The sequence below is a fragment of the Panthera uncia genome (genome assembly GCF_023721935.1).
Source record: "Panthera uncia isolate 11264 chromosome E2 unlocalized genomic scaffold, Puncia_PCG_1.0 HiC_scaffold_19, whole genome shotgun sequence".
In the NCBI taxonomy this organism is placed as follows: Eukaryota; Metazoa; Chordata; class Mammalia; order Carnivora; family Felidae; genus Panthera; species Panthera uncia.
In genome coordinates this window covers 19,043,681-19,058,043 of record NW_026057588.1, presented here as the reverse complement: position 1 = coordinate 19,058,043, position 14,363 = coordinate 19,043,681, and the positions used below count along the sequence as shown (strand labels likewise).

At 40.1% G+C, this 14,363-nt stretch overlaps 1 protein-coding gene across 2 annotated transcripts in view; it reads left to right on the top strand.

Annotated features, from left to right (window-relative positions):
• The window catches only part of DPY19L3 (dpy-19 like C-mannosyltransferase 3), a 74,363-nt gene that overhangs the window by 20,735 nt on the left and 39,265 nt on the right, over positions 1-14,363 (top strand). For both annotated transcript variants that reach the window (XM_049621714.1, XM_049621713.1), the window contains exons 3-6: positions 4,686-4,776; positions 10,731-10,852; positions 12,060-12,205; positions 13,666-13,789. In XM_049621714.1, the coding sequence (XP_049477671.1) occupies positions 4,686-4,776; positions 10,731-10,852; positions 12,060-12,205; positions 13,666-13,789 (483 nt within the window). The remainder of the gene's footprint in view (positions 1-4,685; positions 4,777-10,730; positions 10,853-12,059; positions 12,206-13,665; positions 13,790-14,363) is intronic.

Below are 14,363 nucleotides of genomic sequence, written 5' to 3'. Positions count from 1 at the left end.
AAGCCCTGCCCGTTTCCCTTTAACAATGTGTAGAATGTGATCACCTCTCACAACCCATGTCCCCACCGGGATTATTACAGCAGCTCAGAGCCCTTCACAGTCCAGCTCAGCAGGTCTGAAACCACACTCCTGACCTCCCTCACCTCCCCACACACACACCTAGCTCAGAGTACAAGCCTGGAGTCCTAGTTAGCTAGCAGGACTGGGTGTCCAACCCCATGTTATTTCACACCACTCTACCCTACCGCCCCCGACCTTCCTTGCTCCCTCCACCTCAAACCACACTGCCTTCCTCATTGTTCTTCAAGGTGTACATGAGCTGTCCTGTGCGACCCACAGGCTCTCCTCCACATGGCTCACTGCCCCGCCTCTTCAGATCTCTGTTCAGTAGTCACTTCATCGGTGCGGCCTTCCCCACCCAACTGCAAGATCACAACACCCGACCCCTCGCCATCCCCCTACTCTGCTTTTTATATTTTACACATTTATTTGTTCTCCCTCTGTTCTAGATTATAAATTCCATGAAGACAAAGATTTGCATCTCCTTTGTTCCCTGCTGAATCTCAGCAAGAGAACGCTTGTCACTTTTTGGTCAGTAGCTGTTTGTTGAATGAATGAATGAATGAGGAAGATAGAGGAAAAAGAGACCAATTAGAAACCCAGAATCCAGTGGGAGCTGGTTTAATAGTTCAGGCAGGGGCACCTGGGTGGCCCTGTCATTTGGGCGTTCGACTCTTGATTTCAGCTCAGGTCATGATCTCATTGTTCGTGGGAAGGAACCCCACATCAGGCTCTGTGCTGACAGCACAGAGCCTGCTTGGGATTCTCTCCCTTCCTCTTTCTCTGACTCTCTCCCTCGTGTGCGTGCTCGCTCTTTCTCTCTTAAAATAAACATTTAAAAAAAAATAGTGCAGGCCAAAGGCTCTTCATCACTTCTAATTGATACCTTTCCTTCAATAGTCATTTTCTTTACAAAAATGCATTATTCTTTCTCACTGAAACCTAAACCCCTTGGGGTCGAGGACTAAAGTTTTATACCTTTGTTTCCCCAGCAAAGAAATGTTCAGTGATAAGGAAAAATAATTCTCATTTAGCTAAAAAAACACTCATGTCACTCAATTTTTACCAGTTTTTTTCAGTCTTTTCTTATGCTAATATCTTCCACTGTTATTCTCATATTCGTTTGATGTTACAGAATTTGCATATCTTCCCACTGAATACTCTCGCTCAGCAAGGACTCTCTAGAATATGTAGAGTTAACTAGCCAAGTTGTAAGTCCAGGGGTACCAAGAGTGGTGGATGCTTCTGTGTGAGCCCGGTGGGTGCCGGGGGTGCGGGGGGGTGTGCTGTCAGCAGTAGCCCAGCCTGTCCCCAGCCTGCCCCCACACGAAGCTCTCAGCCCTAGGGCAAGATCATTCCATTCTGACAGACGGACAGGGGGCTCACCAGACAATGAACAGAGTACATGCCTTAAGAATGTCTGCTAAGGGCATGGTTCCCAGTACGAAACTTCAAGAACAGCTGTCTTATCGTGAGCTACTGTTTCTTGGTGAGATGATTTGTTACCTGCTCCTGAAACAGACTGCATTTGTAAAGTTAGTCTTTCTGTGGCTTCCCCACCACCAGCAGCCTACTCAGTTTGGACACAGTTTTTGTAAACAAAAGTTATTTACATGAAGAGTCTTAAAAACTAATGCGAGGTTTCCTTTGGCAGATGTGGTGTCATTTGCCTAAAAGGCGCTGTTACATTTTGTGTGTTTCTAGGGGACCCAAATCACTCCCTGTGAGCAGTCATTGTTTTAATGCTTTTTCCTTTTAGTATTTTTGTCAAATTACTATATAAACTACTATTAAATGGTTTTCGTTGTACAGCTCCTTAAAAATAACACCGCTTTTGTCTGTTTCTTTCTGTCATTATCTCCAGAAGAAATGTTTTCATTCTCCCGACATCACGTTCCCTGTGGAACTGATGGAAATGAACATATGAAGTATTTGTTCATGTTGCATTCTTTAGAGGGTAACTTGTATTGGTGTACATTTTCATTGGCACAATCCACCAGGCAAAGTGTAAATTGCTGTAAAACTGGAAAAGTGTTTGAATGAGTAAAGCAGATGTTCTCTTAGCATGAAGCAGATGTAAAGCTTGCAAGTGTCTGTCTCATGAAGTATAGCATTTGGTTCCATACAGCTGGTGCCAAGATTACCAATTAATCATGTGTGAATGCTTTTTTACTAATAAGGCCCCCCTCTGTTCCTTACGCTTTCTGGGTATATTAAAGAGAGGGGTGGGGCACAAAAGCTTTCTACCTTTGTACCTGGAGTGGTGGGTTTTTTCTGTTTTTCCATCTTTATGAAGTCACTCTTCCTGTATTCTTGAGCCATGTTGGATATGAAGCCCCCTTCATGTGAGTGATTGATCTGGCTCTCCAGTTTGATTTGGGGATGTAGGTTTGACGTTAAGAGTATTCCATTGAAGACAGCCGTGCTTTGAACACTGAAAGGCAGCTGGAGAGAAGAAACCGAATGTAATTAAACTTTGTGGGTTTTTTCCCTGATATGCATGAACAAAAGCTAACATTTGCTCAGTTAACATCAGTTCACAGCCTCTATGGCTACTTGACCTTGTAGGAGTGTGAACATTGTAGAAACAGGCGATACCAGTTTAGTTTTATGTTATGAAAAGCAATAGAGCAGTTTTTCTCAAAAATTAAAGATGAACAGATTAACATGACTGCTAAGAATCGCCTTTACTACTATGAAAGATAACAACACAAATCAGTGGCAAATGCAGAAGCTAAAAGAGCTCCATCACATATTGTCCTTTTTATAAAGCGAGGGTGCCAATGAAAGTGAATTTCAGAACCCGCCTGGTCCTTGTTTTCCATGTTTGATTTCCCCAAGATAAATTTGTTTTCTACAGAAGGAAGCCCAGTAAATAAGGTTTGCTACTCCACCCTCCTCTTGTTTTTTATTTTTTTATTTTTTTTAATGTTTATTTATTTTTGAGAGAGAGACAGCATGAGTGGGGGGAGGGGTGGGAAGAGAGGGAGACACAGAATTCGAAGCAGGCTCCAGGCTCTGAGCTGTCAGCACACAGCCTGACGTGGGGCTCGAACTACCGCGAGATCATGACCTGAGCCACCCAGGAGCCCCTCCTCTTGTTTTTTTAAAGAAGGGTTAACAATGATAAAACATAAGTTTGTTTCTGAAGGTCAATAATTGGACATTTATACTCGGATAACATTTATACTCGGATAATTGATTAATTTATTCATGAATCAATTTGTATATTTTTTAAGGATAGGAGAAATATTTAAAGGGTAGAAGGAGTACATTAAATAATTTCAGGTCTGAAGATAAATAGCTTGGGTGGCTCTTTTCATGAGATGTTTATTATGATTTGAAAAATAGTTAGAGATAGGGGAAAACAAAGATGTATTAGAAGCAGCTTATCCTCTAGAACACACCATGTTTCGTGTTTATCATCCTCCCCCAATAAAATTGGGTTTGTGGAATAGGGATCTGTTGCGGTAGGAAGCACATAGATGGAAATACATTTCAGACAGTGTGTGCCAGATTCCAGGACCTGGTTCTTTGAACATTGGTGTAAGAGAATCTATAATGACATAAGTTATAATTTTCATTCACGTACACTGTTTTTTACATATATGAACTACAGTATCTAAGAATAGTAATATGACTAGTCCAATGTCTTCCCCATCCTCCTTACCAGTTGCCTCCGTATTTTGTTAATTTAAATTTTAAATTTCTTGATGGCACCTTACAACCAAATTGACTAATAGGTATCACTTTAAATTTTCAGTTTTACAAAACTGAATATTTCTTGTATCTGTTTCCCTACAAGAGTGTCTTTCCACCAAGGTTATATTTGTCAAACTGAAATTCACATGTAAAAGGTCTGCCTCATTTCACTAAGAGTACCTTATGTTCTTAGAATAAAAAGAAAATTATTAATCTTATATAATACTGTTAGCTTTTAGGTAGGTGTGTAACGCAATTATAGTTCTTTTTACTTGGGAGATTTTTTTATACTGTCCCTATTTTGATTCTAATATTACATAAGAATTGGTGGTATGGTTTTGTTTTGTTTTTTTTTAAGTTTTAATTTGTGTGAAATAAAAGAAGAACCTTAACTCTGAAACATCAATGCAGATGGAATCCGTTGTCTCCATGTTTTAAAATGGTTTGCTATGGGGGTGCCTGGGTGGCTCCGTCGGTTAAGCATCTGACTTCAGCTCAGGTGGTGGTCTCACGGTTTGTGAGTTCAAGCCCCGCATGGGGCTCTGTGCTAACAGCTCAGAGCCTGGAGCCTGCTTCAGATTCTGAGTCTCCCTCTCTCTCTGCCCCTCCGCCACTTGTCCTCTGTCTCTGAAAAATAAATAAATGTTAAAAAAAAAAAATTTAATGGTTTGTTATGGAAAATTTAAACATCTACAAAGGCAGAGAGAATTGTATAATAAACTCCTGTAATACATGCCCAGCTTCAACAATCATCAGCCTTCTATTGTTCTTGTTTGCCCAAATTTCTTAAGATTATATTTTGAGAGGTTTTGTGTGTTTGTTTTCCTTTTAAGTTGTAGTTCTGGATCCCGTTTCTACAGTGACAGTAGATTTAAAAAAACAAACTAGGTCATGTAAACCCAGTAGACCTCACTTTATTTCAGGAAGTGGAGCGAGAGATCTCATTCAGAACAGAATGTGGACTGTATTACTCCTACTACAAGCAAATGCTGCAGGCTCCGACCCTCATGCAAGGTAATTATAGCTGATGACTTTAGTGGGATCTGCTTCACCCCTTCCGCTATTTCCGCCAAACATACTTTTGCACTAAAGCATTTAGAATGCTTTATAGAACTTGGGTAGCTTTTCTGTGAACTTGTGTAGTTTTTCCCTGCCAACATCATCAGTGTTTGGCTCTGGAAGCAGTTATATGATACTTAATGTAACTCTCCTCTCCTCAGCTCTACTCCATCTCTGAATTCATCTGTTTCTGATTTCCTGGTTTTGCTGCTGGTTTTTCTCCTGATCATTTTGGAAAAAGTCTTCGCAGGTGAAGGAGTAGTGTCTAAAAACAGGAAGCGTTTTGGTAATACAAACAAAAATTACAGTTGTCCTCGTCCCCAATGTTCCCATTCAGCCCCTTACCTTGCAGTTGCCATTTTCCCACATTTTCACTGTTTGTAAGTGGTTTAGAGCCCGTACCCGTGACCTTTACTCCATCTAATAGGACCCCAAAAAGGATCTCTCCTGCTTAATCTATGTTTGATATGCTCCACCTGACAGAGACATTTGCTAGGCTTTACTTGGATTCAGATACATTTTTGGCAAGAATTCTTCACAGGTGATGTTTTGTACTTCTCCTAATTTTATTACAGTGGGAGACATGAAATGTTATCTTTCTTTTTGTGCCATAAATATAACCAGTTGGTTCCTATGCAATAAGGCTAATTACCCATCAGCCTTTCACTGAGTGGTTTTAGCAGCCACTGATGCTCACTGCCTATACCCACGTTTCAGTAGTTAACAAAAGTGACATTCTGCATTCCTCTTGTATTTGTTAGCTGGAACTCTGTCACTTAAGAAACCTCTTCCTCGTCAACTACTTGGTGACCCTGAGGTGCGGTTTATACAAAAAGGCAGGCTAAGTGCTGATTTTCTTTCCCCATACAGTTGATCTTCGTTATTCATAGAGTCCATATTTCCATACTCACTCACTAACACGTATTTGTGACCCCAGAATCAGTATTTGTGACCCCAGAATCAGTATTTGTGGTGCTTTTGCAGTCATTCGCAGGCTTGTGCAGAGCAGCCAAAAATTTTCATCACCTGACGGGCACGTTCCCAGCTGAGGTCCAACAAGGCGGAGCCCTGCTGTTGTGTTCAGCTCTCCTACTACAGCGTCCTGTTCACAGTCCACCTGGGGCCTTGTTTTTTGCATTTTTGTGCTTTTTGTTGGTGATTTTGTGGTTTAAAACGGCCCCCGGCGTAGTGCTAAATCACTGTCTGGAGTTCCTGAGTGCAAGCAGGCTGTGAAGAAGGCACACCGAGAAAACACGTTTGTCAGATAAGCTTTGTTCAGTTATGAGTTAGATACTGTTGGCCATGTGTTCAATGTTAATGAATTGCTAGTATACGTTAAAGAAGACGTCTTTAAACAGAAACACGTAAATCAAGGTGATATGTCGATCACTTGATGACCAGAGGCTCATAAGAACATAACCCTGTATTTCCTGCAGGGCTCAGTATTGCTAATTCAGTTTTCACTGCAACTTAATAGAATGTGACTACTGAGAAAAATGAGTCAGTGAGTTCTCAAAGTTGTGATTTGCTTCTCTAGCATCCTCTAAAGTGGTGGTTCTTATGGAGAGTCAGTTGTGTCCCTAGGAGACATCTGAAACATGCAGATACATTTTTGGTTGTGACAGCTGGGGTAGATTGAGATCGTGCTACTGGAATGGACGGAACTGTGACAGATATTGCTAAACATCCTACAGTGTCCCTAGAACAAAGAATTATCAGGCCCCAACTGTCAAAATACCAATAGTGTTAAAGTTCAGAGTTGCTCTTAAAGGTAAATATGAGTATTTTCTATCACCACAAACTCATTGGTTCCTCCGTTTCATTTCGTCTAAGTCATTTGTTAAGATCTTCCTTCTAGAAAATTTCAAACATATAAAAGGGTAGAGAGACTCCTCTGATGGATTCCCACCTGTCTGTCATCAGCTACCACAGTTACCAACTCATGACCAATCTTGTCTCCTCTCTACCCGCCATCTTCAGGCTGGATTATTTTGGAAAAACCCCAAGACGTCATATTCCGCATTTGTAAATATATCAGTATATTTCTTTAAAGGGTGGCAACCCCTTTCATAAGTATTACCATGTTACCATTATCACACTTAAACAATTGGGAAATTTCTTACTGTCAAATACCCAGTGTTCTCATTTTCCTGATTGTCTTGCAGATTTTTAATACAGTTTTTGAGATCCAAATAAAGTCCACACATTGCAGTCATTTGCTCTGTCTCCTTGTTTCCTTTAATCTGTAGGTTTCTTTCCATCTTTTTTTCTTGTAATTTTTTGTTGAAACCCCAGATTCATTTGTCTGATAGTTTTTCACTTTCTGGATATTGCAGGAGCCCCGTGGTGTCATTTCATGATTCTCTGTTGCCTGTATCTCCTATGAATTGGTAGTTGGGTCTGGAGGCGTGCTCAGGTCCAGGTTCTGTCAAACACGTGGTGCCCACTTCCACATCGGGGACATAATGTGCACCATCTCTTTTAGGGTTTAGACTGATCCAATACTAAGTTCTCATTTAGCCTTTCCTCTGATGGGTTAGCACCATTCGTGACCATTACCTAAAGCCGTTAACTTCATAAGGACAGTAATATTTGAATTCTATAATTCCTTCCATCATTATCAGATGGAATTCATCTCTAGAGAACAATGAATTCTCATCAACTGTTTGGTAACTCAGAATTTCAGTTCCTAAAGAAAAGGTTGGATTGCTCCTTTCCCTGTGTTTTAGCATGAGTTGCCCTCTTGCATCCGCTAAAGGTTTTGCTTTTTATATATCATCAGAAAGCATGGGTTTTTAACATCTTTGATGTGTTTCGATCTTTTGCATTATTCTTCTTATTGAAATTGTCCATCTTTGGTCAGCGGGATGCCCTTCAGATTGGCTGCTGTCTTTTTGACATGATTCCAGGAGTCATTGAAAACTCCCTTGCTTTTTGGCATGACAAGGTATTTCTTATCCACTCGTGTATCTCCACCCTGACCTAGGATCCACCATTTCTCCAAGGAACTCAGTTCTCTTCAGTGGCTATTTAGAGCCCACAGTTTGGATCGATGGTAGGGATACTTTTTACTACTAGATTGGTCCTTGTTTCCAGTCCTTTTTAGTGAGAAGAGGCAGGAGATGTGAATTTTTTTTCCTAGAAGAAAATAGGAATATAGTTATTTTCAGTTCAAAGTTAGTATAACAGGGTTTTTACTTTTTTTGATTTTATATTTGTATCTCTTTCTCCTTAAGTTGAAAATTTTGGTTTCTTACAATATTAACATTATCATTTAGCTGTTGTGTACGACTATGCATATACACGCAGTTGTATACACACACACACACACACACACACAACAATATTTTCAGTGCAACAGTAATTATGTTGCTTCTAATAGGATTACCTGAAAACAATTCAGGCTGTCTTTGTAGTTCTTTTTGTCCTTAAGATAAAACCAACTACGTGTGTATGTCTATGTGTGTATATATATATAATTTTTTTTTCACGTTCCTCTGTCATTGGAAAGAGTTCTTTTTGTGTGACCAAGCCACCAACTTAATAGGTTTGTTTTATATTTCTTTTGTTTTTTCCAGGATTGTTTTGTAAAAAAATTTTATTTTGGTTTTTTATACTTCTAAAAAAAGTTTATTTTACATGGTTCCAAAGTCAAACAGTAAAACAGGGAGCATTCAGGGAGGTGTCCTTCCCCCCCTGCCCCTTCCATCTTATTTCCTTCTACACTCTTTAAGTAACCATTTTTTTTAGATTTTGTTTTATTCTTCTACTATCAGTATTTTTCCCCTAGTCTCAGTATTTTTAACATAAACAAATACTTTATATATTCATATATCTCCTTTATTACTGTATACACTGTTCTCCTTTTTTTGCTTTTTCATTTGTCAAAAATCTTGATCACGCTATAATGTAACATGAAGATACTCCTAATTCTTTTTGTAATTGCATAGTACTCCGTTTGTGTGGATAACCATAGTTTATTCAGGTAGCTTTCTTGTCTTCATCTGCTCAGGCTGCCATAACAAAATACCATGGACTGGGTGGCTTAAAAAAACTAATTTAGCTTCCTAGAGTTCTGGAAGCAGGAAGTCTGAGGTTAGAGTTCCAATCCTGGTTCTGGTGAAGAGTCTCTTCTTGGCTTGCAGCTAGCCACCTGTCGCTGCACCCTCACGTGGAAGACAGAGAGCCAGCTCTGGTGTCTCTTCCCACAAGGTCACTAGTCCCGTCACGAGGGCCCCACTGTCATGACCTTGTCTAACCCTAATTACCTCCCAAAGGCCACACCTCCAAATACCATCACGTTAGGGGTTAGGGCTTCAGCTTATGAGTTCTGGTGGGACACAGACAGTCGGTAGCACGCCTCTGTTAGTCTGGCAAGACTGCCATAACAGACCAGGTGGCTTAAACAACACAAATTGATTTTCTCTCAGGTCTGAAGGCTGAAGTCCAAGATCAAGGTACTGCCAGGGTTGGTTTCTGGTAAAGCCTCTCTTCCTGGCTTGTAGATGGCCACCTTCTTGCCGTGTCCTCACTTGGCCTTTCCCCTGTATGTGTGCACAGAGAAAGCAAAAGAGCTCTCTCTTGTCTGTTCCTCTTCTGAGGACACCAGTCCTATCATATTATGGCCCTATCTTTATGACGTCTCTTAACCTTCATTACCTCCTTATAGACCCTATCCAAATACGCATTGGGTTTGGGCCTTAATACAGAAATTTGGAGGGATACAGTTCAGTCCAGAACACCTCCTGCTGATGGACATCTGGTTGCTTCTGATCTTTTGCTTTTAAAGAGGGCACTGCAGGAATGATCTGAGGCCTGTGTTCTTTTGTGTTTTTGCCAGTCTGTCTTTAGGACTGATTGCTAGGCCAGATCAAAAGGTAAATGCACATGTAATTTTGCTTGGTGGTGCTAAAATTGTTTTCCCGACTGTAGTGTATGAGAGACCTTACTTCCTTAGAACCACACTGAGTATGTCGTCAGACTTCTTTTTTTAAGTTTTTTTTTTTTTGAGAAAGAGCGTGCCGGGGAGGGGGAGAGAGAGCCAGAGAGAGAGAATCCCAAACAGAACCCAGTGCAGGGCTCCATCTCACGAATCATGAGATCAGGACCTGAGCCGAGATCAAGAGTCAGACGCTTAAAACGACTGAGCCACCCAGGTGCCCCTGTTGTCAGACTGAATTTTTTTTCCAAGCTGATAGGTGAGAAATGGTATCTCAGTGTAGTGTTAATTTGCACTTACAGTAGGAGCAAGGTTGAGCGTCTTTTCATATGTGTAAGGACTATATGCATATTTTCTTCTATGAACTATCTCTTCATGCCTTCTATTAATTACTCAGCTTGGTTGCAGTGGTATATGACCTCGATATAGCCATAGAATTCTGCAACAACAGGTTTATCTCTTGCTTTTATTATCCAGCCCCCGTTTGGAACCCGCTGTTGTCATGACAGAGGGAAATAGCCATACTGCTGGTGGAAACATGCATCATCTTTTATTAAAAGATGTCACATCCTCTCACATGCCATTGGTCAGAGCAAGTCAAATGGCCAAACCTATCCCAGGGAAGCGGGGGAGGCTACTTACACCCCCAAAAGAGGTATTGTAGGCCTCATGGCAGGAGGACAGAGCAGGGATATAAAATCCTCTTGCCTACATTATTATAAAAGAACATAGGAGCTTTTCTTTTTCATTGTATGCACGAGAATTATAATTTACCTATGTTTGTGTAAACATGTAAACGTCCATCTAATATACAGTAAGCTCTTTGAGGGTGGGACTGTGTTTTTTGCTTACTATTATATCCCCAATGCCTAGCACGTTCTCTGGCACACACTAAAGAATCTATGGATGGTTTTAAATGAATGAATAATTTATAATTATTTTTTCCTGATCTTTCAAATATCAACCTTAGGTTTTCATGGCTTAATATATGATAACAAAACTGAGTCTATGAGGACAATTAACCTTCTTCAACGAATGAATATTTACCAAGAAGTTTTTCTCAGTATTTTATATAGAGTTCTACCCATACAGGTATGTTATGTTCTGTGACACTGAATTGTTAATATCACATGAAAGTCAAAATCTGCTATCTTAAGTTGAAACGTTCACATATGTTATTCTGATCTTCAGCTGGCTTGGTAAAAAAGCAACAGTATCCCAGTGTTCTCCAGATATGTTGTGAACTTTGCTTTTTACTTGTTTTTATAAGGTATTTTTTACATAGATACTTCCTGGCTTATCATATATGTGGGCAGTCTAGAGACTGGTACATATTTTCATTTAGAAACATGTAATCAGTCACTCCTCAGTTATCCTTGAAATTTAAAAACTGGAAATTAGCAAATCACAATGACCGCTTCGTGTGAATAAGGCAATCCTGGGCAAAGGTAGACGTACAGTTTGTCTAAAGAATGAAGCCAGAGGGGCGCCTGGGTGGCTCAGTCGGTTAAGTGGCCGACTTCGGCTCAGGTCATGATCTCACGGTCCATGAGTTCAAGCCCCGCGTCGGGCTCTGTGCTGACAGCTCAGAGCCTGGAGCCTGTTTCGGATTCTGTGTCTCCCTCTCTCTCTGACCCTCCCCTGCTCATGCTCTGTCTCTCTCTGTCTCAAAAATAAATAAACGTTAAAAAAAAAGAAAAAAAAAAAAGAATGAAGCCAGAGCCCTCGAGGGCTCCTTTCCCTCTTCTACTCTGCTGGGGGGAAGAAAGTCTGCCTGCCAACACACTTTTGCACAAAAAGGACTGATGATGTATGTTTATTGCTTGTAATTAACAGCAAGATTCCAAATATTACATTTCCAGTGTCATATATTTTTTCAATTTTTTTTTTTAAGTAGGCTCCACGTCCAATTTAGGGCTTAAATTTGTGACCCTGAGATTAAGAGTCAACATGCTCTGGGGCATCTGGGCGGCTCAGTCGGTTAAGTGGCCAGCTCTTGCTTTTGGCTCAGGTCATGATCTCACGGTTCATGAGATTGAGCCCCACGTCAGGCTCCAATGCTGACATCACAGAGCCTGCTTGGGATATTTTCTCTCTCTCTCTCTCTCTCTCTCTTTCTCTCTTTCTCTCTTCTCTCAAATAAATAAATAAACATCAAAAAAATAAATTAAAAAAAAAAGAGTCGCATTGCTCTGTTGACCGAGCCAGCCAGGCACCCCTCTAGTATCATATTTTTTAAGTGACAGTGAAAAGGATTAGGGCTTCCGTAACAAATATTTTTTCTTGTTCCTTTCTTCAGAAATATTTAGAGCCAGTTTATTTTTATATTTACACCTTGTTTGGACTGCAGGCGATCTATGTCACAGCCCTTTACATAACCAGCTGGCTCCTTAGTGGCACGTGGCTGTCAGGACTGCTGGCAGCTTTCTGGTATGTCACGAATAGGTGAGTTGGAATCCGTTTTCCCATCTCCCTTTTGAAGACGTAAGTTAAAACACAGTTACCTCATTTCCAGTTCAAAGGAAGTTGTTCTGCCACATTTGTTTACGTAGGAGTATTTTCTCTTTGGTTTACGTAGTGCTGTGTACTTGTCTTCTTTAGCAAGGTAGAAAGTTCTTCTTATGTATATTTCCAGCTAAGGAACAGAACGTTGAATTATAGGTCAGGAGAATCACCATGATAATTCCAGTCCTATTACAGTTTGATGTGTGATCAATATTTCTCCGGCCACATATCTCATCTCTTAAAGACGTTTAATGATATCTTTACTGTTAACCTTAATAGGGCTGTGTGTCGCTCATAATTAACAAAGCATAAAGGACTGTTCAGATGCAGGAAGTTCTTATGTTACGTAGTTAATATCTATCATTCTAAATACAAGAACACTAAATAGCACTTTTTAAAAAACATAGTCAAGATGTATTGATTAATTTCCTGATCTACAGTAGCAACACCAATGCTCAGTACGAGTGTTAAAAGCACAAGTTCTAATATTGATTTACTTTATAATCCTAAGCAAATTACTTTTTAATATAACCTTATTGAGTGCTTACTGTATGCCAACCACTTTACAAAATGCTTTATTTATATTCTTTTAACAACCCTATAGGGTAGATACTATTAACATTTTAGAGATGAGAAAATTAAAGCTTAAAAGGTTAAGCTTACACACACACACACACACACACAAACACACATATTACTTACAAAGTTAAGATGTGCGTATTTATATACTGATAAAGTCATACACACATACACCCAGCTAAGTCTCGGTCAGAATTCAAATGCAGGGTATGAAACACCCAAGAGTATACCGCCTCTTAACATTTTAACATATTATTCCTGCTACGAGTAAATGAAAGGCAAATTTGTTGTTCTATTAAAGTAAATAAAAGACATGTATTGAGTGCCCAGTATGTGTGGGGATGCTTTTGGTACTGGGTAACCAAAAGTGAAAGCTCAACTGTACTTGCCCTCTGGCGGTTTCCGTTCCAGAGGGACAAGAGGCTCTTTCAAAAATTATTACCAGTGACAAATTTAAGATTCAGATTTAAGCACTAGAGAAACACGGAGAGGGAGAATGCAAAACAATGCCAGTTTGCACTAATGAAGTTGGAAGGAAATAAACGTGCGAGGCAGTTAGGCATGGGGTTTGGAATCACCACCGTGGATTGGACCCCAGTTCCACGACTTAGCTAGCTGCATACCTGGGGACAGGTTCCTTACATTTTCCCAGTGCAACTTGGTATTACAGGGATGATAATGATGAGGACATATCATTACTGTCGAGAACTGACAACCAGAATCTAAGTATAGTTAATGTCCTATATCTTTCCCTTTAGGAAACCTTTCAGCTAATTATGGTAAAAATGATTCCTTTGGCCATTTGTGTTTTCTCTGTGCAGGATAGATACTACGAGAGTTGAGTTTACCATCCCCTTGAGAGAGAATTGGGCTCTGCCATTCTTTGCAATTCAGATAGCGGCAATTACATATTTCCTGAGACCAAACTTACGGCCTCTTTCTGAGGTAAGTTTTTATAATACTTTATATATATTTTTAATTCTCCAGTTTTGTCTCAGAAACTTCGAAAGATGTGACATGCATAGTGTCACACTGCACGGGAATAGTTCCTATTGCGTGACCAGTTTTTAACTTGAGTTAAACGAAGTTTCCTCTTCCTGAGCCCTCTCCTACTTTGCAAAGAAAATGTTTTCCTTTTTGATGTTAAAAATGTACTCTACATAATCTGCCCTTAAATAGCTGCAGCAAACCCACACACAATGTCTGCGAAACTGTCAGAGTTCTGAAGCCGGTGCTCTTGAGATATGAGTTGGAGCATTAGCGCCTCCATAAGACTGTGGGGTACACGTTCCCTATGTGGATGTTTCTATGCACAGTGTACACATTCCTTATGTGGATGTTTCTATGCACAGTGTACATGTTCTTTATGTAACTATTTCCATGCACAGTGTACACATTCCTTACGTGGATGTTTCTATGCACAGTGTACACATTCCTTATGTGGATATTTCCATGCACAGTGTACACGTTCTTTATGTAACTATTTCCGTGCACAGTGTACACGTTCCTTACGTGGATG